Source organism: Pyrus communis, chromosome 13 (assembly GCF_041283825.1).
Source record: "Pyrus communis isolate YQ-2024b chromosome 13, ASM4128382v1, whole genome shotgun sequence".
NCBI classification, from domain to species: domain Eukaryota; kingdom Viridiplantae; phylum Streptophyta; class Magnoliopsida; order Rosales; family Rosaceae; genus Pyrus; species Pyrus communis.
In genome coordinates this window covers 8859500-8884919 of record NC_142577.1, presented here as the reverse complement: position 1 = coordinate 8884919, position 25420 = coordinate 8859500, and the positions used below count along the sequence as shown (strand labels likewise).

Below are 25420 nucleotides of genomic sequence, written 5' to 3'. Positions count from 1 at the left end.
ATAAGTGTGGGGGAAGATAATAGGGCACGGCCAAAGAATGAAATAAAGAAAAAAAAAAAGAAAAAAAAAATTCGTGGAAAAATAAAAAGAAAATAGAAAAGTGTTGAAAAGAAAGAAAAAGAGTTGAAAAATAAGTGAGAATGATCTCACAAGTATTGGTTATTGAAGGAAGGGTCCAAAAGAGTGAATTTGACCCTAGTTGTTGCATGAATCTTCCCTTGTGTTTAAAAGTTGATTTCTGCCATTAAAAGTGAGTTTAAGTGTCAATTTCATTACTTCGCTTCCTATTACTTTAAGAACCTCTGTTTTACTTTACCTTTCTTTGTTAAACCATTACCCTTAGCCCCGTTACAACCCTCAACTTCTATCTTGATGTTATGTGTTCAATTTGTGGAGTTTGAATTTGGTATGAGCATATGGAATCACTGGTTCTCATTCTAAGTAGTAGTATTCCATTCATGAGATCATATTCATGTCATTGTCGTAAATCCAGAAAATGCTTTCTTTGATATAACATATGTGAGTGTTAGAATTCATATTTACATCAATCTCCTCACATATACCTAATGTAGGGTGTGGAGTTAGAAAATCTGTGTGAAAATTGAGTGCATTCTAGTAAGGAATTGAGGGAATTCTCTAAGGCATGTTACTACATTCAAAATGTTGTTTTAATTGATTAAATGTGAAATAATAAGTGGTAACTATGATTAAGTGTTTGTTGAAGTGTAAAGTAAGCTAAATATCGTGGGAATGATGTTCTATATTGTGTCATGTTCGTTTGAAATCCCTGAGATACATGTTGGAAGGTTTAGATTGTGTTTTGTTTTTGGTTTCTTTTGTTTTGTTTTGCTCGAGGACTAGCAAAAGCTAAGTATGGGGGAATTTGATAGGAGCATATTTAGGCGACTTACTTAGCTTGTTTTCGTGCATTTATATTGTGAATTCAGAGTTGTTTTAGTAGTTTAAGCCATTTTCGTGTGTTTTTAGGTTCATATGGCTAAGGAAGCAAAAAGATGCATTTTGGAGCATTTTGGAGCAAAATTGGACTTGGAATGGATAGCTTATGTTTGGAGCAAAAGGAATGGACGAAATTGAAGACCTAATATCAAAGGATCCTACCTATTCTAGGTCACAAAACTTGCAACCTTAAGCCATGCCGTGTGTCCCCTTAAGTTTCCCTTCCTTGCCGTGCAAGGAAGGGCTTTGTTTCCTATTCTAACTACTTAAAACCACATTCCTTTTCACCCCAATCTCAACCACACCTCACATACCTTTTCCATCCCAAATCCTTGCCTAAATTCAGCATTAAATCACATTACTTTTCATTCAAACCTTTGCCGCAAGTAACCTTTCCTTTCTTCCCTTTCATTTCTGATTTCATATCTCTTTTTCCTTATGGATTTGGGGTTAAATCCTTTCCTAAACTATGTAATAAACCTTAGGATTCTTTCTCTAAAATTTCCCACCATAGCCGCACCCTACATGCATTCATTCTTCATAAATCAGCCACATGCACTTTGCCTTTCATCATTGCACCACAAATCAGCCACATGCACTCCCATTCTCTCCCAAAACCGTGCATCTCATAACCCATTCACCCTTTGCCGTGCATTACTCCCTTCATTCCAGCCAATCCACACACCTTTCCAACCTAGCAGCACCCTTTAATCATTCACCCTAGCTGTCACTCCCATGCTCTCCCATTAATTAATTCAAGTCCATATATGATTACCCTAGGGGTCTAAGTGCCTATATATACTCATATTAACCCCTAGATCAGAGGACCACCTCTTATACACATTCATTCACGCCAGAAATTCATTCCCTCTCTCTAACACAGCCATACTTCACCATTCTTCATATATGTGAGTATTCGGTTTCATGTTTACATCAATCTTCTCACATATGACTAGATTAGGGTGTGTAGTTAGAAAATCTGAGTGAAAATCGAGTGCATATCTTGTAAGGAATTGAGCAAATTCTCTAAGGCATGTTACTACATTCAAAACATGGTTTTAAATGCTTAATTGTGAAATAGTATGTGGTGACTATGATTAAGAATGTACTTAAGTGTGAAGATGACTAAAATCTGTGGGAATGATGATTTTTAACATGTCATGCGCATTGGAAATCCCTAAGACGATTGTTGGAAGGTTTAGGTTGTGTTTTACTTGTTTTGTTTCGTTTCGTTTTGTTTTGTTTTTCTGTTTTGCTCGAGGACTAGCAAAAGATAAGTGTGGGGGTATTTGATAGGAGCATATTCATGCGACTTAAATGGCTTGTTCTCGTGCATTTACGTTATGTTTCTTTAGTTATTTTAGTACTTTAAGCTATTTTCGTGTGTTTGTAGGTCCAAAGGGCTAAAGGAGCAAAAAGATGCATTTTGGAGACTTTTGGAGCACTTTTGGGCTAAGGATGGATAGCTTATGCTTGGAGCCAAAGTGTTGGACGAAATTGAAGACCTAATTGAAGACCAAAGTGTTGGAACCTTGTTCCCTTTAGTTCTAGGACATTTAAACCTTTCCTATATCCATTGCACATGCATTCCTTTAATCCACATGCATCTCCATAAATCATCCAACACACTTTCTCTCCCAAAAACCGTACACACCATTCACCCTAGATTCTAATCAGCCATTCACCAAAACCATTTCCCTTTGTGCCGTGCACATGCATACACACTTCATTTCAGCCACATGCAACCATTAAACATTCAATCATTTCACTCCACTTAATGTCGTGAGTTCCCATCAGATTTCCAACCTAATTCACATGCATTCCATCCTTTAATTCACCCACATGCACTCATAATCATTCACACCTTGCATTCACATGCATTTCCAACCTAATCACTCACCCACACAATCTGCCATCATTCACACAAACACCATCATTGTCGTGCATCCCATTCCATCTCCCATTTCAGATTGCATTCTATTCATTCCAGCCAAGCCACATGCACTCCCTTTAATTAATTCATCCTAGCTGTCAAAGCACATGCACATTCATCCTAATCATTCACATAGCTTTAATTCACATGCAAACACATTGCATTACCATTCACCACCAGAAAATCACCCATCACTCCCATTCTTTAATCCAATTCAGCCATTTAATCATTCACCTTGCATTTCCAGATTATTCCTTTCTCCACTCACCACAAACAAGTCACATGCATTCATCAACATATCTAGCTGTCATTCACATGCATTTCATTCATCATTTCCACCCCCACATGTCCCTTTAATCATTCAAACATGCACTCCCTTTAATCACATGCATTTCCAACCCACATGCATCCTTTAATCATTCAAACATGCAGCCACATTCCCTCCTAGCTGTCATGTTCCCCCCATTTCGCCTATAAATAAGCATCCATTACACCTAATTTCTGATTCATTCTTCCATACACATTTCAGTCACAAACACCAACCATTCCCTTGTGCCTTGCTCTCTCCCTAATAATCCAAACACCACACCAGAAATCATCCCATTGCCGTGGCCTCCTCCTTCCATTTTCACCACTCCCCAAACCATTCACACCATCAAACTATCCTTAGACCTTGTGCTACAACGAAGAGGAAGATAAGAGGGCCTAAACGTTCATACAATTCAAGTTTGAGTTGTTGGAATGTTTAGGTGTTTCTTTGATTTCAATGTTTAATGTCAATACTCTTTGTTTTGTATGAATGAGGAATGGAAGAGAAGAGGGCCTAAACGTTCATACAATTCAAGTTTGAGTTGTTGGAATGTTTAGGTGTTTCTTTGATTCTCTTTGTTTTGTATCATGAGGAACTAAACCCCCCCTTGGCTAGGGGGGGATTCGAAATATATGTTTATGCTTGCATTTTGATTTGATTACTTCTAATTGCGTTTCATAAGTTGTGGATTCAATTCGTTTAACCGTTTGATTGATAACTTATTTATGTATGTTTATTGAGAGTGCACACTTAATTTTCATGCATGAATATGACGCTAGAATATAAGTGAGTTTCACCTAATAGTTACGAACTTATATTCACAAGTAGTGGAGGTTGCTTATAAACAATCGCGTTAAACGAATTCTTGGCATAAGTTTCATGCAATCATAGTAACGAATGCCTCGTCAACACTTATAATTTTCATAGAGCGTAATGATTCTTGCTTGTATCTCTATTATGCAATCATGTAGGGGACTTGTGGGGAATGTTTTGGGTTGTCGTATGCAATCATCCAATTCAATAATGTTAGGAAGATTTGAAGGTTAATTTAAGCGGACCTAATTAACCCGGGGTGATGAGTTTCATAATTTATTGAAATGCAATTGGAAATCGTTTTATTATACAAGTGTAACATGTATGGAGATGAACCCCTTAGCTAGCCATAGCATCCATTCATTCCATTTCATCAATTTCATATTTACATTCTGTTTTAATTGTAATTTGTTCATTTAGTTTAATTTCGTCAAACCCTAAATCCCCCTTTACTTTATTGTCAAATTAGTTAGAAATCAATTTAGTTTGTGTTTTTAAGAGTCTTGAGTCAAGTTACAACTTATTTTCGTCCAAATTCACCAGGGTGCTCAAAACTGCCCAGAAAGTGTTTTTAAGGCAGTTTTGAGTGTTTTGGGTGATGTTTGAGTCTTTTGGTTTGTTTTAGTGTTTTAAGTGTTTAGTTTTGCATTCTTTGAGTCTAGTTTAGTGTTAAAGTGTCTTAATTTGTGTTTTAAAGTGTTTTGAATCAACCTATAATCTTAAATTCGTCCAAATTTGTGTTTAAGGTCAGAAACTGCCTAGTTAGTGTTTTTAGGCAGTTTTGAGTCTTTTGAACCTGTTTTGAGTCCTTTGAGTCTTTGTGAACGTTTTTAACTTTGTTTTTATGTTTTTGAGTCAATTTAGAGGTTTTAGCAAGCCCTCCTAATCCCCGGTCTAGAACGATCCCTACTTGCATCCTTACTACAATTTGACAACAAGAGGGTTTAATTTGTGTGCGTATAATTCTCGCACCAGTTTTCAAGGAATTCGTTTTACAATTCTGCCTAGTTTATTAACTTGTTTTGTTATTTCAATTTTCGTCAAATCAAAACCCCCCTTTACTTTCTTGTTCTTTAGTGCTTAGAATCTGTTTAGTTTATGTTTTAAAATGTTTTGAATCAAGCCATAATCTTAAATTCGTCCAAAATTGGGTTTAAGGTCAGAAACTGCCTAGTTAGTGTTTTTAGGCAGTTTTGAGTCTTTTGAACTTGTTTTGAGTCCTTTGAGTCTTTGTGAACGTTTTTAACCTTGTTTTTATGTTTTTGAGTCAGTTTAGAGGTTTTAGCAAGCCCTCCTAATCCCCGGTCTAGAACGATCCCTACTTGCATCCTTACTACAATTTGACAACAAGAGGGTTAATTTGTGTGCTTAACTATTTTCGCATCAATGATCCCACCAACTTGAAATTGATTGGGTACCTGCACCAAAGAAGGTAACAACCTATTAGTTGAAATGGGAATTGGAATTGGGATTGGAGACTTACTAGGATGTTGTGGCAATGCCCCTAGGGCAGCCACCATCTCGCCAATTTTATCACTAGGCACGGCCATATTGAGTGTTTTTAGGGTAGTGGCGTGCTCCTTGTGCTCCACTCCAATTCCTTCCTCGATGGTAGTTCTAGATGCATCCTTCTTGATTGGTGCTGAACGTTCCGGCCCTAAATTTTTAATTATACCAATGGCAAAACAAGAACGAACATCATTAGTATTCTTAATGGATTCAGAAACTTTAAAGTTAATCGTATCACCACCAAACTCCATAGTTAAGGCTCCCTTGGCCACATCAATCTTGGTGTGGGCTGTTTTCATGAAAGGTCGTCCAAGTAAGAGTGGCGATGGTGGAGAGTGGGTTGAATCCTCCATGTCAAGCACATAGAAATCTGCAGGAAAAATCAAGTGGTCTACCTGCACCAAAACATCTTCCAAAACTCCTCTCGGGTATGCATTAGATCGATCGGCTAATTGTATAATAACACCATCATTTTTAAGCTCTCCTAGATTCATAGATGCATAAACAGAGTATGGCATGACATTAATTGATGCACCTAAATCTAGCATAGCATGTTCGAACCTTGTATTACCAATTACACAAGGGATAGTGAAACTACCTGGATCTTTGCATTTAGGTGGCAGCTTTCTTTGCAATATGGCAGAGACATTCTCACTTACATGTACCACCTCTTTTTCCCGAATTCGTTTCCTTGTTGTACAAATCTTCTTCAAAAACTTAGCGTACTTTGGAATTTGTTTTATTGCATCAAGGAGCGGGATATTGACATGCACCTTCCTAAACGTCTCCAAGATGTCTTTTTCATCCTCCTCTATCTTGGCTTGCATAAACCTGCTAGGAAAGGGCACGTTTGGTGGAATCACATTAGAAACAATTGAGTTTGGACCTACCTTACATTTGTTGGACGGCCTAGGAGCTTGAAGTGGTTGCGGCAAAGGTTGCTCCACCCTTGCCGTGGCTTTGCCCTTCCTCTCTTCCTCCTGCAACAACCTTTCATCCTCTTCTTGGCTTGATTTTGGTGGTTGTGGGGTGGTTCCAACTTCCTTGCCACTTCTTAAGGTGATTGCATTGGCGGTTTCAAAGCCTCCCTTTGGGTTTGGAATGGTTGAGCTAGGGAGCTTGCCTTGGTCTCGGAATTGCCCTACAAACTCCGCAATCTGCCCAATTTGCTTCTCCAATTGATCCACCCTCTTGTCCTGGTTTTACATGGCCTTGGCTTGATTCTCTTGCCCCTGAGACAAATTAGTTAGTAATTTAAGAAGTGTATCATTGTCTAAAGTTTTACCTGAACTTGTTTGGGCAGATTGTGGAGGTGCATGTGTGGGTGAGTATGGCTTGGTGAAGAAGCCCGGGGGTTGTTGCCTAAAGCCTCCTTGTTGTGGTGGTTGTTGGGGCTCCCTCCATTTGAAGTTTGGGTGGTCTCTCCAACCTGGATTATAGGTGTTAGAATACGGATCGTTCCTTGGTTGATTTTGGCACTAAAATCCAATTGCATTTGCGCTTTCCCATCCACCATTTTCAATGAGGTGTGGGCACTTCTCAGAAGCATGTCCTTGGATAGAACACACCCCGCATACAATTGGTCCTTGCATCCTCATGCCTTCGGCCATCTGAGACACAATGGAAGTAAGATTAGCTAATTGTGAATGAATATCGGGTGTGGAACTTACCTCATGCACTTGCTGCCGTGGGGGTCCTCTTTGGCCTACTCCTTCATATTGTTGAGCGTTCAACGCTCGGTTAGCTATTAAGACCTTGGCCGCCATGGGTGTCTTGTCCACCAATGCTCCACCCGCCGAGGCATCGAGCATTTGACGTTCAATTGGTAGGAGCCCCTCATAGAAGTATTGCAGAAGTAACTCCTCCTTCATCTGATGTTGTGGACAAGAAGCAACAAGGGATTTAAAACGTTCATAATACGTAGGAAAAGACTCACCTTCATCTTGCTGAATTCTAGTTATCCTTTTACGTAAAAGGATGATACGAGAAGTTGGGAAAAACTTCTCCAGAAATGCCCTCTTCATACTCTCCCATGATGTGACGGTTCCGGGAGCTAATTCGTACAACCAATCTTTGGCTTTGTCCACTAAAGAGAATGGAAAAGCCTTCATCTTCAAAATGCTTCCGTCGACGTTGACGGGAGTCATGCTTGAACACACCACGTCGAATTCCTTCAGATGCTTGTTCAGATCCTCCATGGACAACCCATGGTATTTCGGAATGTGGTGAAGCAAACTTGACTTCAACTCGAACTCCTCGGTCTTACCTTCGGCCGGTGGGGGATATTGGATACACAAGGGTGCGGCATTATCCAATCCCGAAGCATAAATCTCCTTGAGTGTCCGGGTGTCCACGGCCATGCCTTGTGGTTCTTCAAATACTCTTGCCGTGGCCTCTTCTTCCTCTTCTAGGACTTGTTCTTCAAGGTCAGGTTCCGGGCTTGGTGGATTTGATTCGTGTTGCTTCTTCCGTCGTCTCAAAGTCCTCTCAAAATTGCTGTCAAAGTCCAAGATATCCTCACGAATCGGTTGAGAACTCCGAGTCATACACTAGTACCTAAAACAAGAAAAACAAAACAAGGTCAGAATCTTTAACAAACTAAACTAAACAGAAAGTAACAATCCAAGGGATTAGCAAAGTTGCTAATCCCCGGCAACGGCGCCAAAAATTTGATGCGAACTAAATAAGCACACAAATTAAAACCCTCTTGTGACAATTGTAGTATATGTATAAGTAGGGATCGTTCTAAACCGGGGATTAGGAGGGATTACTAAATCACTTGGAAACTGACTCAAAAACGTAAAATAAAGTTTAAAACACTAAACTAGACTCAAAGAATGCAAAACTAAACACTTAAAACACTAAGACAAACCAAAAACTCAAAACAGCACCCAAAACACTCAAAACTGCCTTAAAAACACAACCTGGGCAGTTTTGAGCACTTTGGTGAATTTGGACGAATTTGGGTAATAAGTTGAATCAAAACACTTAAAAACACAAACTAAGACACTTTCTAACTAAATTGGACACTAAAGTAAAGGGGGATTGAGGTTTTGACGAAATTAAACTAAATGCACAGATTGTAATTAAGGGCAGAATGTAAATATGAATGTGATGAAAATATGGATGAAATGCTAACTAGAAGGTTCTTCTCCACACATGTTACACTTGCATACAAGATGATTTTCAGTTGGTCTTTCAATGAATCATGAAACTCAACACCCCGGGTTAATTAGGTCCGCTTAAATTAACCGTCAAGTTCTCCTTAAGTTAATGAATTGGATGGGACAGCGCATACGCAATTCAAAACATTCTCCAAAAGTCCTTTACGTGAAAAGCACAATAAAGATACAATCAAAGATCATTAAGCAACATGAAAACTATAAGTGTTGACGAGGCATTTGTTACTATGATGAGCATGAAACTAGTGTCAAGAATTCATTTAACGCGATTGTTTATAAGCAACCTCCACTACTTGTGAATATAAGTTCATAACTATTAGGTGAAACTCACTTATATTCTAGCGTCATATTCATGCATGAAAATTAAGCGTGCACTCTCAATAAACATACACAAATAAGTTATCAATCAAACAGTTAAACGAATTGAATCCACAACTCATGAAATTCCAACAAAAGGTAATCAAATCATATTGCAAGCATAAACATGGTTTCGAATCACCCCCTAGCTAACTAGGGATTTAGCCTCTCATGTTCACAGAAAGAGAAATAAAATTGAACTTAAACATAGAGAACAAAGGATTGATTACACCTAAAACGCCCAACGAATCCACTTGAATTTCTGCACGTTTCAAGCCCTCTTTCTCCTTTCTTCTTGCTGCGGCAGAGAAGGTGTATGGTGTGTTTGGATGTTATTTTGGGTTTAGGATGGATTTAGGGAAGTTTGGTGGTGCGGCAAGGATGGGGGAAGGCTGCGACAATGGTGGGGAGTTGCTGGAATGAAGGGGGAAAGCTGCGGATTAGGGTGAATGATGATGGGAGTGACGGCTTAGGGAGGATATGTGTATGATGGTGGCTGAATGATAGAATCAGAAGTGAATGAATGAGAAGGCTCTAGGGTTAATAAGATAGGTGCGGCTGAGATGGTTTGATGAATGAATGGAAGGCTACGGATTCAAGGGGGAATATGGAAGGGTGCGGCTAAGTGTGTACACCTAGGGTTTGAAATATGTATGGTTCCAGAAATTAACCCTAGCTTATTTTTATTAACTAAAATAAATTCAAAGGCTTCTAGAATTTAGGAAATAAAATCAGAAATTAATGATGCGAGAATTATACGCGCACAAATTAAACCCTCTTTTTGACAATTGTAGTAATGATGTAAGTAGGGATCGTTCTGGACCGGGGATTAGGAGGGATTGTTAATCACTTGGATTTGACTCAAAAATGTAAAATAAAGTTTAAAACACTAAACTAGACTCAAAGAATGCGAAACTAAACTTTAAAACACCAAAACAAACCAAAAGACTCAAACATCACCCAAAACACTCAAAACTGCCTTAAAAACACTTTCTGGGCAGTTTTGAGCACCTTGGTGAATTTGGACGACTTTGAGCAACAAATTGAATCAAAACACTTATAAACACAAACTAAGACTCAAAAACATAAAAACAAGGTTAAAAACGTTCACAAAGACTCAAAGGATTCAAAACAAGTTCAAAAGACTCAAAACTGCCTAAAAACACTAACTAGGCAGTTTCTGACCTTAAACCTAATTTTGGACGAATTTAAGATTATGGCTTGATTCAAAACATTTTAAAACATAAACTAAACTGATTCTAAGCACTAAAGAACAAGAAAGTAAAGGGGGGTTTTGATTTGACGATAATTGAAATAACAAAACAAATTAATAAACTAGGCAGAATTGTAAAACGAATTTGATGGAATAGAATGGATGGGATGGCTAGCTAAGGGGTTCATCTCCATACATGTTACACTTGCATAATAAAACGATTTCCAATTGCATTTCAATAAATTATGAAACTCATCACCCCGGGTTAATTAGGTCCGCTTAAATTAACCTTCAAATCTTCCTAACGTTATTGAATTGGATGATTGCATACGACAACCCAAAACATTCCCCACAAGTCCCCTACATGATTGCATAATAGAGATACAAGCAAGAATCATTACGCTCTATGAAAATTATAAGTGTTGACGAGGCATTCGTTACTATGATTGCATGAAACTTATGCCAAGAATTCGTTTAACGCGATTGTTTATAAGCAACCTCCACTACTTGTGAATATAAGTTCGTAACTATTAGGTGAAACTCACTTATATTCTAGCGTCATATTCATGCATGAAAATTAAGTGTGCACTCTCAATAAACATACATAAATAAGTTATCAATCAAACGGTTAAACGAATTGAATCCACAACTTATGAAACGCAATTAGAAGTAATCAAATCAAAATGCAAGCATAAACATATATTTCGAATCCCCCCCTAGCCAAGGGGGGGTTTAGTTCCTCATGATACAAAACAAAGAGAATCAAAGAAACACCTAAACATTCCAACAACTCAAACTTGAATTGTATGAACGTTTAGGCCCTCTTCTCTTCCATTCCTCATTCGTACAAAACAAAGAGTATTGACATTAAACATTGAAATCAAAGAAACACCTAAACATTCCAACAACTCAAACTTGAATTGTATGAACGTTTAGGCCCTCTTATCTTCCTCTTCGTTGTAGCACAAGGTCTAAGGATAGTTTGATGGTGTGAATGGTTTGGGGAGTGGTGAAAATGGAAGGAGGAGGCCACGACAATGGGATGATTTCTGGTGTGGTGTTTGGATTATTAGGGAGAGAGCAAGGCACAAGGGAATGGTTGGTGTTTGTGACTGAAATGTGTATGGAAGAATGAATGAGAATTTAGGTGTAATGGATGCTTATTTATAGGCGAAATGGGGGGAACATGACAACTAGGAGGGAATGTGGCTGCATGTTTGAATGATTAAAGGGACATGTGGGGGTGGAAATGATGAATGAAATGCATGTGAATGACAGCTAGATATGTTGATGAATGTATGTGACTTGTTTGTGGTGAGTGGAGAAAGGAATAATCTGGAAATACAAGGTGAATGATTAAATGGCTGAATTGGATTAAAGAATGGGAGTGATGGGTGATGCATGTGCTTTGACAGCTAGGATGAATTAATTAAAGGGAGTGCATGTGGCTTGGCTGGAATGAATGGAATGCAATCTGAAATGGGAGATGGAATGGGATGCACGGCAATGATGGTGTTTGTGTGAATGATGGCAGATTGTGTGGGTGAGTGATTAGGTTGGAAATGCATGTGAATGCAAGGTGTGAATGATTATGAGTGCATGTGGGTGAATTAAAGGATGGAATGCATGTGAATTAGGTTGGAAATCTGATGGGAACTCACGGCATTAAGTGGAGTGAAATGATTGAATGTTTAATGGTTGCATGTGGCTGAAATGAAGTGTGTACGCATGTGCACGGCACAAAGGGAAATGGTTTTGGTGAATGGCTGATTAGAATCTAGGGTGAATGGTGTGTACGGTTTTTGGGAGAGAAAGTGTGTTGGATGATTTATGGAGATGCATGTGGATTAAAGGAATGCATGTGCAATGGATATAGGAAAGGTTTAAATGTCCTAGAACTAAAGGGAACACGGTTCCAACACTTTGGTCTTCAATTAGGTCTTCAATTTCGTCCAACACTTTGGCTCCAAGCATAAGCTATCCATCCTTAGCCCAAAAGTGCTCCAAAAGTCTCCAAAATGCATCTTTTTGCTCCTTTAGCCCTTTGGACCTACAAACACACGAAAATAGCTTAAAGTACTAAAATAACTAAAGAAACATAACGTAAATGCACGAGAACAAGCCATTTAAGTCGCATGAATATGCTCCTATCAATTAAAGAGGGAATGATTAAAGGGTGCGGCTAGGGTTAGGTTAGGAGAGGGAAATAGGGTTTAAGTGCATAACATTGGATAAAAATGCCCCCCCTTGCACGGCAAGGGAAGGGAATTAGGGTTAAGGCACGGCAAGATTGTGTAATTGGGCTAGGGCCTTGGTTTTGTGTCCTAAAGTGCCTACAAGGCCTTCAAAGTGGCTAGAAAATACGGACATTTAAGTTTAGGAAAGGTTACCAAAACGGGAAACCTAGGGTTAACTTTCCTACTTCAAGTAGGAATCCTTGTTTGAGTAGGAATCCTCGTTTTGGTAGGAATTCATCGTTTCTTCAAGTCTTCAACTCCTTCATTCCTCTTTTGCTCCAAAAGGCTCCAATTTGCATCTTCTTGCACACTTTGGCCTTATAATCTGAAAATACACAAAAGTGGCCTTAAACACTAAAATAACTAAGTAAACACAACATAAATGCACGAGAACAAACTAATTAGGTCGCATGAATATGCTCCTATCAGTAGGAGAGGGTAAGTAGCGTACAAGATCTATTTTGGATTTATCCACTTCAATACCCTTGGCCGAAATAATATGTCCTAGAACTATTCCTTGTTTTACCATAAAATGACATTTTTCCCAATTTAAAACAAGGTTAGTTTCAATGCATCGTTTCAAGATTAATGTGAGATTATCTAAACAATCATCAAAAGAATCACCAACCACGCTAAAATCATCCATGAAAATTTCAATAATCTTTTCTACAAAATCTGAAAAGATACTTACCATGCATCTTTGGAAGGTGGATGGTGTTGTTATGTTCCTTCCTAGTGCTAAAATATGTTTAGTATAATGGCACAAGTAAGGGTGTCGAATCCACAGGGACTAATTGGACCTATACAACCACTTGTTCTGCAAGAACCCTATTAGATAATAAAGCTAATCAATTTAGACAGATTTGTTGGTGTAACTTGGAAGCACAAGAAAATGAAGTAAACACAAGAAAATGAATCAACAAATAATAAAATGGGGTAACACCAATGGAGATGAAACTAGGGATTCGATTTCACCATTGCTAAACCAAGTCCATGTTTGTTTATTCAGTTTATACTCAGCCATCTACCTATTTCTTGAGTTTGTTTCACTTAGATATGATCAACCATATGATGTGTGGATTTGATCAAATGTTCCTAATCATGAACCTAATTGTGATGTGCAACTTTGGTTCCTAATCAAGAATGTGTCACGCACAAGAAACTTTCATAAAACCAAAGGAAACACTCGGCAGGTTGTTTGCAAAACATTCCCTTCATTCATTCACATATCCACCAAGAATATGCATGATGTGTGCTTTAATCTTGGCTAAACAACCTGTGGTTAATTCAAATGGTGATCAAACATTAAAATCAACACACAAAGTCACAATTAAATCAGAGAATGAAACAAGAAATAGATGGGTCAACTGAGCATTCTGAATTAACTACATGGCAATCTTGCAAGGCTACATCGAATCCCTAGAACGAGATTAGTTACACTTCATGTTTACAGAATGTTTGACATAAAAATATACAACATGAGTGAGCATAGAATTAAGGAGAAGGAACCCTTGAAGCAAGACTGATGTCGAAATCCCTTTAGGGTGGCCTTCGGCGTTGGCTCTCCAAGTGTGTTGTAAATGAAGGTGGAGAGGCTAGGGTTGAATGGTTTCTGCAAATGGTAGAGAAAATGGACAGAGGTGGAGCGGCTAGGGTGTGGGAATAATGGCATGAAGCCAAGAAGAAGTTGTTGAAATGCCTAATTCGCTTGGTTTAAATAGGGGCTGGAAAGATGCATAAAAGGTAAGTGTTGATGGTGATATAAAAGGCTAGAATCTGATTTAAAGGTATTTCTGAGAATGGCATTTGTTTTGAACTTTGTTTCCTTATTTTCCACCTCCAAATCAGGTTTTCACTACTTTAAAATATGGCTGAGAGGATGACAAACAAGGTAAGTGTTTAAGGTGAGTTAAATGGCTCAAATCTGATGTAAATGGTGTTTCCACATATGGCATTTGTTTTGAGCGTTTTTTCCTTGTTTAGAACCACCCAATATGGCCGAATTGCACCACTTTCCTTCCACATCTTTTCCTGAAATTCCAGCAGCCAAATTAGTCCTAGATTCCTCATTTGGACTCCATATTAACTCCCCAGAATCCTCTCCACGTTTGGAATAATGCTCAGCTACCAAAAGGAGTGTTTTTACTTCATTTGCCTTCCAATTGATCCTATTACACACTTGGCTGCACACTAACACCAAATAATGTAAAATGCAACCAGTTTAATTCAAAAACATCACAAAGAAGCCAAATATGGAAGATATAAATGCATGCAATATGTGAGTTATCAAATACCCCCAAACCTGGTTTTTGCTAGTCCTCGAGCAAACCTAAAACTAAAAACACACAAAACACTAACATCTAGCTAAACCATTTTCGCTGGCCAAACGATTGCACTTAGCATGTGCAACAAGCCTTTGAACCCCTAGGTTGGAGGAGTTGTGTCTCCTGAGGGTTTACAGTGATGACACCCACAAACATCTACAAAATCTGCAAACAATTTGGTTAATACATGCTTTAAACAAACTAATAAGAACCAATGAAAGCCTTGTCATACATTCAAACTCAAAAGTTTGCCACTTCAAAGAATCGTATCAACTGTAAAGTATAAAGATATTTCTCCATGTCTTACAACTTCAAGGTCACCATACCCAAATGCTTAAGATAGAATTCGCCTCAACTCTACTCCTCACAGATTCCACTCAAGTTTTCACTCAGATCCTAAGGTTTAGTCTCTCCACAAACATATATGAGTGAAATTATGTAAAGGGAATCAAAATTCTCACATATGAAATCTGAAATAAAAGCACAATTTCTGAGTAGATCTCATGAAATGAATCAAATGCTAAGAATATAGATAACACACACACTTACCATCACCCATGAATACATTCTCAATGATCAGCTAGGTCTTTCTCAAGATTGTAATGTAAGGCTTAGGTTATGGGTTACAAAAGAAGTGATATGAAATACTAGAGCTTGGGGCATACCAAAGTGTCCTTGAGGATCATGCTCTTCACTTGCATTTGTCTTCTTTCTTCTTTGTTCTTGGCGTCCAGGACCTATGCATTATAATGAGGAGATTTGGAACTTGTATCTACTTTGATTTTTTTCTTTTCTTTTTCTTTTTCTTTTTCCTTCTTTTTTTTTTCTGTAACTTTATTTTTAGAAACAACTTCAACATAGGTGACCTCGGTACACGCCACAATCTTGATCTAAAGCTCAATTTACCTTTAGTCTTCATCACTTTGGTATTCCCCAAACTATAAGGTATGGCTTGTAATGGGCTAGAATGGGTAGAGTATGGTGTGGGTGATGAAAGAGTTAGGCTAAAGTGTTTGGCTGCAACAAGGGTGAATGGAGCACACAAAGGGATAGGATTTAAGCCTTTTAGTAGTTAAAACATGCATAGCCTAACATCATCTCATTGAGTTCATTCATGAATGATACTAAACACATGGTATCTGCAAAAGAGAGTAATTCTTAGTATCCAATCAAAAATAGAAGTAATGAGATCATTTAAAGTGAAATCGAAAGAAAAAGATAGGAGTAGAAACACTTTAAACCCTCTCAAAGAAGCAATTAGGCTCAAAATAACTCACTAGGGTAGTCTCCAATATTCTTCTTCCAGAATTTGAGTATGGTACCTCTATCATCATAATTTCAAGAGTTACAGCTTTATAAATGACAACAAGATACAAAACTTTTTCATAGCAACCCAATAGTTTGTTTGCAAACATAGCCCTCATATACATTCGTATTAGTAAGCAAAAACACACTTAACCAAAACTAACACAAAAACAAACCTTCCATCCCACACCCCCAAACCTAACCTAAGCATTGTCCTCGATGCTTAAAATTGTATGCAATGCAAGTAGGCAAAGAATATGGAATGGTGACAACATAAACACAAAATAAGGAAAGAACACAAACCACACTAGGTTGCCTCCTAGCAAGCGCTTTATTTAATGTCTAGGCAAGACATGGTAGCTTGTTTACGGTGTTGTAAACTCAAGAAAATCTACAACTTGATAAACTTGCTCTTCCTCCACTTTCTCCAAATATGGTTTCAATCGCTGCCCATTGACTTTAAAAGAGGTGCCATTCTTCATGTTCTCTATCTCCATAGCTCCGTGGGGAAATGTTTTCAGCACCTTGAATGGTCCCACCCACCTAGACTTCAATTTACCTGGAAAAAGTCTCAAACGTGAGTCATACAAAAGTACTTTCATACCTTGGTGAAACTCCTTCCGTAGGATGGTCTTGTCATGATAGAGCTTAGTCCGTTCCTTGTAGATTTTGGCATTCTCATATGCCTCATTTCTGAGCTCTTCCAACTCATTAAGTTGGAGCTTCCTTGCTATTCCAGCATCCTTGTAATCAAAGTTGAACTTCTTGATGGCCCAATATGCACGGTGTTCAAGCTCCATTGGCAAATGACAAGCTTTCCCAAACACAAGGCGATAAGGACTCATGCCAATGGGGGTCTTGTATGCTGTTCTATATGCCCATAGTGCATCATTCAACCTCAGTGACCAATCCTTCCTTGTAGGGCTCACGGTCTTCATCAAAATGTTCTTGATCTCCCTATTGCTAATCTCCACTTGTCCCGAGGTTTGAGGATGGTATGGGGTTGCCACTTTGTGGTTGATGTTGTACTTCTTCATCAAGGATTCAAAGGGTTTGTTGCAGAAATGGCTGCCACCATCATTAATAATAGCTCTTGGGGTTCCAAACCTACAAAAAATCACATCTTTAAGAAAATTCAAAACAACCTTATGATCATTAGTTCTTGTAGCAATGGCTTCAACCCATTTGGATACATAATCTACTGCCACTAATATGTATAAGTATCCAAAAGAGGATGGAAATGGTCCCATGAAATCGATTCCCCAAACATCAAAGAGCTCCACCACCAAAATGTTGTTCAATGGCATCTCATTTCTTTGGCTAATGTTCCCCATTTTCTGGCACCTATCACACTTAGAACAAAAATCAAAAGCATCCTTGAATAAAGTAGGCCAAAAGAAACCAGATTGTAAAACCTTTAGAGATGTCTTTTTGGCACCAAAATGTCCTCCACATGCCAATGTATGGCTGAACGTTAGAATGCTTTGTTGCTCACTCTCTGGGACACATCTCCTAATGATTTGGTCAGGGCAATATTTAAACAAATATGGTTCGTCCCAAACGTAGTGCTTTACCATGGCAAGGAACTTCTTTCTTTCCTGAAAAGAAAGATCATCTCTAATTACACCACAAGCAAGATAATTAACAAAATCAGCATACCATGGTTCTTTTTCTTGAATAACAAGGAGTTGTTCATCTGGAAATGATTCATTTAGAGGCAAAGGTTGTCCAACTCCATGGTTTTCATTGAGCCGTGACAAATGGTCAGCCACAACATTATCACTTCCCTTCTCATCTCGAATTTCCAAGTCAAACTCTTGTAGCAAGAGTATCCATCTAATTAAGCGTGGTTTAGCATCCTTTTTTGTCAACAAGTACCTAAGGGCTGCATGATCAGAAAACACAATAACTTTAGATCCCACAAGATATGACCGAAACTTCTCTAAAGCAAAAACAATAGCAAGCAACTCCTTTTCAGTTGTGGAATAGTTAAGTTGAGCATCATTTAGAGTCCGGCTTGCATAGTAGATCACATGTGGGAGCTTGTTCACCCTTTGCCCTAAAACAGCACCAATAGCATAGTCAGAGGCATCACACATTAATTCAAAAGGTAAAGACCAATCTGGTGCCATCATAATAGGAGTCGAGGTTAATTCATGTTTCAAAGTATTGAATGCATCCATACAAGCTTTATCAAAATGAAATACAACATCTTTAGCTAACAGATTGCATAACGGACGAGTGATCATTGAAAAGTTCTTAATGAAACGACGATAAAAGCCCGCATGTCCCAAAAAACTTCTCACTCCCTTCACGGTTGTGGGAGCTGCCATATTGGTGATGATGTCAATTTTGGCTTTGTCCACCTCAATTCCTTTGCTAGAGATTACATGTCCCAACACAATTCCTTGTTTCACCATGAATTGGCACTTTTCCCAATTGAGAACCAAATTTATTTCCTGACATCTTTGAAGTACTAAAGAGAGATGGTTAAGACATTCATCAAAAGAGGAACCAAACACTGAAAAGTCATCCATAAATACTTCAATGAACCTTTCTACCATGTCGGAAAAGATTGCCAACATGCATCTTTGAAATGTTGCTGGAGCATTACAAAGTCCAAAAGGCATTCTCCTATATGCAAATGTGCCAAAGGGGCAAGTAAAGGTAGTTTTCTCTTGATCCTCCGGAGCAATTGCAATTTGATTGTAACCTGAGTAACCATCAAGAAAACAATAGTGTGAGTGACCTGCCAATCTCTCAAGCATTTGATCTATGAAAGGCATAGGAAAGTAATCTTTTCTAGTACTAGAATTCAACTTCCTGTAATCGGTGCAAACACGCCAACTAGCCGTGGGCCTTGTGGGCACAAGCTCTTTGTTTTCATTCTTCATCACCATGAGTCCCACCTTCTTAGGTACTACCTGAATAGCACTCACCCATTTGCTATCAGAAATGGGATATATGATCCCCACATCTAACAACTTCAACACTTCATTCCTCACAACTTCTTTCATGTGTGGATTGAGCCTTCTTTGTGGTTCACGGGTTGGCTTTGCTCCTTCCTCCAAAAGAATCCTATGCATGCACATGGTAGGGCTTATTCCCTTGATATCTGCAATAGACCAACCAATAGCTGATTTGAACTCTTTTAACACCCTAATTAGCTTATCTTCTTCATTTGGGGTGAGGTCAGAAGCTATGATAACTGGAAGAGTTTCAAATTCAGCTAGATATGCATATTTTAGATGTGGTGGAAGTGGTTTAAGTTCAAGTTTTGGTGCCTTAACAGTGGAAAGGGTTAGATGTGACTTCGATGATTCTAGAGGTTCTAAAAGAGGTGAAACATTCAAAGGATACGGTGCCAATGCTTCCAAGGCAGCTACCTCTTCCATGAGTGCATCCTCTTCATCAAACTCGTCTTGAGATTGACTCAAAACAAATTGTAATGGTTCATTAGATTGTGCCTGCAAGAACTTAGAGAAAACAAGCGAATCAAGCACATCAATGGCATAACAATCAAGAGATGAGGAAGGATGAGAAAGAGACTCAAACACTTTGAATTGAACGGTTTCTCCTAGCACTGTCATAGTGAGGAGTCCATTTTGCACATCAATGATGGTCTTGGCCGTGGCCATAAAAGGTCTCCCAAGCAAAATAGGCAACTCTTGGTCATGTATAGAAGCTTCTTCCATGTCCAACACTACAAAATCCGCAGGCAAGATTAGTTTATCAACTTGAACTAGAATATCTTCTACTATACCTCTTGGATATTTCACGGATCTGTCCGCAAGTTGTAATGAGATGGTGGTGGCCTTCAAATCCCCCAAACCTAGTTGAAGGTACACGGAATAAGGCATTAACTTGATGCTAGCACCCAAGTCAAGCATCGCCTTCTCTACTTTCTTGTCCCCTATGGTTATGTTGATAGAAAAACTTCCTGGATCCTTGAGCTTTGGTGGAAGTTTTCTTTGCAACACGGCACTTACATTCTCGGACACCACTACCTTCTCATGTGGTCCATACTTCCTTTTGTAGCTGTTTAACTCCTTGAAGAACTTCCCATAAGCCGGCATGTTCCTAATGACATCAAGCAAAGGTAAGTTAACATTCACTTTACTTAGAATATCAAACATTTCCTTAAATGACTTATCCTGCTTGCTCTTGGCAAGTCTTCCAGGGAATGGTATTGGTGGAGTGTAAGGTTTCTCTGCCTTGTGAAGATTTGGTGCTTCAAATGAGGAAGTAGCATGGCTTGGGTCCTCATTTGGTTTCTCATTTTCTCCTTGAGTGACCCCTGCATTCACATGATCAGATTCATTAGTAACTTCATTGCCAACTCTATTATTGATAACCTTACCACTTCTAAGTGTAGTAATTGCTTTGGCTTGCTCTTGGTTCCTTTGAAGTATCACGGGTTGGCTTGGAAACTTTCCAACCTCTCTTTGGTTCAAGGCATTGCAGGTTGGGTTGATCTCTCCAACTTGAGTTATATGTATTGGAATACACATCATTCCTTGGTCTTTGATTGTAAGAATTCATGAGGTTCACTTGCTCTTGGACAAACTCGGGAGAAGCCTCCCTAGATGGACATTGATGAGTAGGGTGGCTTGGTATGTTGCAAATGGCACACACTTCATTTGCTTTTGGCACCATGTTGAGCACAGATTCAAGCTTCTTTTCTAGGTTAGCTACCTGCAAAGAGAGATCATGATTAGAACTTGTTTCATATACTCCAACTCTCTTACCCCTTAAATCTTTGTGTTGAGCATTAGATCCCAACATCTCATAAATGTTATATGACTCTTGAGCATTCTTTTTCTTCAAAGCTCCACCTGCTGCATTATCAACAGTTGATTGACATGTTTGGGTTAGTCCATCATAGAAAATTTGCATTTGTAAGTGAAGAGGTAACCCATGGTGTGGACATTGCAACAAAAGGCCTTTAAAGCGCTCCCAACACTCATTGAAAGGTTCTCCATCATCTTGTTTGAAGTTGAAGATTTGTCCCCTTAATGTGGCTGTCTTTTGAGTGGAAAAGAACTTCTCCAAAAACTTCTTAGCCACGGCATCCCACGTGGTGAGGGAACCAGGTGCTATAGTCATCAACCAACCCTTGGCCCTATCTTTCAAGGTGTAAGGAAACACTCTCATCCTCAGATTTGCTTCACTTACTCCCTGCAAAGGTAAACCACTCACAACATTGTAAAATTCTTTAATATGAGCTAAAGGATCTTCATTAGGTAAGCCATAAAAAAGAAAGAAGCATATGGAAATGTGAAGATTTAAGATCATAGTTTCTAGCTTCTGTGGGCAGCAAGATGCATGAAGGTGAATTTGGTATGATTGGTTGAGCATAATCCTCCAAAGCTCGAAGATCATCCTGGTTGCCCGCCATCTCTTCTTCTCTTTCCCAATTAAAGTGCTCAGATCCTTCACTTGTTGAACTAGACGAATTCTCTTCCTCTTCTTCACGGACAATGGAGGAACTTGTTGGAACAAAGCTTTCCAAAGTGTTGCCCTTTAACCGTTCAAGCCTTTGGCCTAATTCAGCAAGTCTATTGGACATATACTACCTGAAACAAGATAAAACAAGTTTGAATAAAAATCAGAAATCTACTTAAAATGAAAAGAACAAGGTTTAAAACCAAAACAAGCAATTATAAGGGACTGAAATCAGTCCCCGGCAACGGCGCCAGTTTTTGTTGTTATGTTCCTTCCTAGTGCTAAAATATGTTTAGTATAATGGCACAAGTAAGGGTGTCGAATCCACAGGGACTAATTGGACCTATACAACCACTTGTTCTGCAAGAACCCTATTAGATAATAAAGCTAATCAATTTAGACAGATTGGTTGGTGTAACTTGGAAGCACAAGAAAATGAAGTAAACACAAGAAAATGAATCAACAAATAATAAAATGGGGTAACACCAATGGAGATGAAACTAGGGATTCGATTTCACCATTGCTAAATGATGCGAAAATTATACGCACACAAATTAAACCCTCTTTTTGACAATTGTAGTATAGATATAAGTAGGGATCGTTCTTAACCGAGGATTAGGAGGGATTGCAAATCTCTTGGAAACTGACTTAAAAACGTAAAATAAAGTTTAAAACACTAAACTAAACTCAAAGAATGTGAAACTAAACGCTTAAAACACTAAAACAAACCAAAAGACTCAAACATCACCCAAAACACTCAAAACTGCCTTAAAAACACTTTCTGGGCAGTTTTGAGCACTTTGGTGAATTTGGACGAATATGTATAACAAATTGAATCAAAACACTTATAAACACAAACTAAAACACTTTCTAACTAATTTGGACATTAAAGTAAGGGGGGATTGAGTTTTGGACGAAATTAAACTAATTGCACAGATTCTAATTAAAACAGATTATAAGTATGAATGTGATGGAATTGAATGGATGGGATGGCTAGCTAAGGGGTTCATCTCCACACATGTTACACTTGCATATAAAACGATTTCTAATTGCTTTTCAATAAACCATGAATTCTCAACGCCCCAGGTTAACCGTGATTGCACTAATTAACCCTCAGATTTTCCTAACGTTATTGAATTGGATGATTGCATACGACAACCCAAAACATTTCCCACAAGTCCCCTACATGATTGCATAATAGAGATACAAGCAAGAATCATTAAGTTCTTTGAAAACCATAAGCATTGACGAAGCACTTGTTACTATGATTGCATGAAACTTATGCCAAGAATTTGTTTAACGCGATTGTTTATAAGCAACCTCCACTACTTGTGAATATAAGTTCGTAACTATTAGGTGAAACTCACTTATATTCTAGCGTCATATTCATGCATGAAAATTAAGCGTGTACTCTCAATAAACATACATAAATAAGTTATCAATCAAACAGTTAAACAAATTGAATCCACAACTTATGAAACGCAATTAGAAGTAATCAAATCAAAATGCAAGCATAAACATATATTTCGAATCCCCCCCTAGCCAAGGGGGGTTTAGTTCCTCATACGTACAAAACAAAGAGAATTGAAATTAAACATTGAAATCAAAGGAAAAGAAACACCTAAACATTCCAACAACTCAAACTTGAATTGTATGAACGTTTAGGCCCTCTTCTCTTCCTCTTTGTTGCTGCACAAGGTCTAAGGATAGTTTGATGGTGTGAATGTGTATGAATGGATGAATTTCTGAATATGGAAGAGTGTATTGTGTATGAATGGGAATGAATGAATTGTGGCTGCAATGTATGCTTATTTATAGGTGAAAAGGAGGGAATATGACAGCTAGGAACTTGGTGGAAATCTGGAATGGTGATGGGAGATGCATGTGGCTGATTTATGCATGTGATTAAAGGGTAATGACAGCTAGGTTATGATGATGAATGCATGTGCAAAGTTGGTTGAATGATTAGGGTGAATGTGCATGTGCTTTGACAGCTAGGTTGAATAAATTAAAGGGAGTGCATGTGGCTTGGCTGGAATGATTGGAATGCAATCTGAAATGGGATGTGTTGGTGTGAATTTCTGGTACAAAGGGCCTCCTTTGGTCTTCAATTTCGTCCATCTACTTGGCTTCAAGTATATGCAATCCATTTAACACCCCAAACTACTCCAAAATGCACCAAAATGCACCCTTTTGCATACTTTGCCCTTAGAACCTGAAAACACACAAAAGAAGCATAAAGTACTAAAATAACTAAAGAAACATAACGTAAATGCACGAGAACAAGCCATTTAAGTCGCATGAATATGCTCCTATCAAATACCCCCACACTTAGCTTTTGCTAGTCCTCGAGCAAAACAAAACAAAAGAAACCAAAAACAAAACGACACTGAACAAGAAAAACACAACCTAAACCTTCCAACAATCGTCTCAGGGATTTCCAATGCACATGACAAGTTAAAAATCATTATTCCCACAGATTTTAGCCATCTTTACACTTAAGTACATTCTTAATCATAGTCACCACATACTAGTTCACAATTAAGCATTTAAAACCATGATTTGAATGTAGTAACATGCCTTAGAGAATTTCCTCAATTCCTTACTAGAATGCACTCTATTTTCACACAGATTTTCTGACTACACACCCTACACTAGTTATATGTGAGAGATTGATGTAAACATGAAAGACTAGTATCTCACATATGTTATAACAAAGAAAGCTATTTCTGGATTTACGATAATGACATGAATATGATCTCATGAATGGAATGCTACTACTTAGAATGAGAACCAGTGATTCCATAAGCTCGTATCAATTCCAAACTCCACATTTTGAAACACATAACACTCAAGATAGAAGTCAAAGGGTTGTAACGGGGCTAGGGTATTGGCTAACAATGAAAGGTGAAGGATAAACAAACATTCTTAAAGCAATAGTGAGCAAAGTATTGAATTAGGCACTTAGAATTCCCTTAAGAACGCAGAAGTCAACTTTGAACACCCAAGGGAAAGTCACACAAAACTTAGGGCCATATTCAACTTTTTGGACCCTTTCTTCAACCATCAACGCTCGTGAGTTCATTCTTACTTATTTTCACTCCTTTTTTTTTTTTTTTCTTCTTCTTTTTCTTTTGAATCTCAAAACATACATATAAACGTAAGAACAAACTTTTACTCCCCCACACTCATTTTCTTGCATAATGTAACTCAAAAGGAATTCATTTAAGTCATGCTCACTATACTTTAAGAACAAGGGTATAGGAAAGTCCTACTCTAGGCTAGGTAAGGGGTGATATGGTTAGCAAAGAAAATAGGCTAAACGAGGCTCAACGGGGTTAAAACTAATATATACGAAATATGGGAAGTAAGGCTATTTGGCTATGGTGGCACTACACAACTTCATCTTAATATATGTTATGCAAATCAACGTCATGCTTTGAATGAAACGGATATAAGTTCTAGCATTTAGTTCTATCATGATACAATTGCATTCTAAGTAGCAACCAAGCAAGGAATAATGAGATCATGCAACAACTTTAGAAAACAAAGAATCACAGAAAATAACTCTCCAAAGAACATTTAGGCTCAAGTCTGACAAGGTTGTAGCGTTTGTTTGAGTTCCTTCCTTCAAGCATGTTACAAAAACAAATTTTTTTTTTCTTTTATGATTGCATGTGAAGTCATACATTATAACCATAACCAAGCATATACCAAGAGTAAATCAAACTTTTCTCTATGTTCATAACTCTTTTTAACAGTCATGCAATTACAAACCAAATCCTTATCATTGTGTTGGAAGGTACCCTAAGACACAAACACACAAAAACGACTC

At 38.2% G+C, this 25420-nt stretch overlaps 1 protein-coding gene and 1 non-coding gene across 2 annotated transcripts in view; one reads left to right on the top strand and one right to left on the bottom strand.

The window, feature by feature from the left end:
* LOC148691720 (uncharacterized) overlaps positions 1-20276 on the bottom strand; it is a 39950-nt gene extending 19674 nt beyond the window's left edge. The window contains exons 1-3 of the mRNA XM_088683397.1: positions 19920-20276; positions 17631-17729; positions 16548-17495 (exon numbers count right to left, since the gene is read on the bottom strand). Coding sequence (XP_088539523.1) covers positions 16548-17495; positions 17631-17729; positions 19920-20276 — 1404 coding nt within the window. The remainder of the gene's footprint in view (positions 1-16547; positions 17496-17630; positions 17730-19919) is intronic.
* A 776-nt stretch (positions 20277-21052) lies between these two features.
* Positions 21053-21163, top strand: LOC148691719 (small nucleolar RNA R71). Its single transcript, XR_015955382.1, has one exon. It is a non-coding gene; the product is annotated as a small nucleolar RNA R71 (small nucleolar RNA).
* The last annotated feature ends 4257 nt before the right edge of the window (positions 21164-25420 follow it).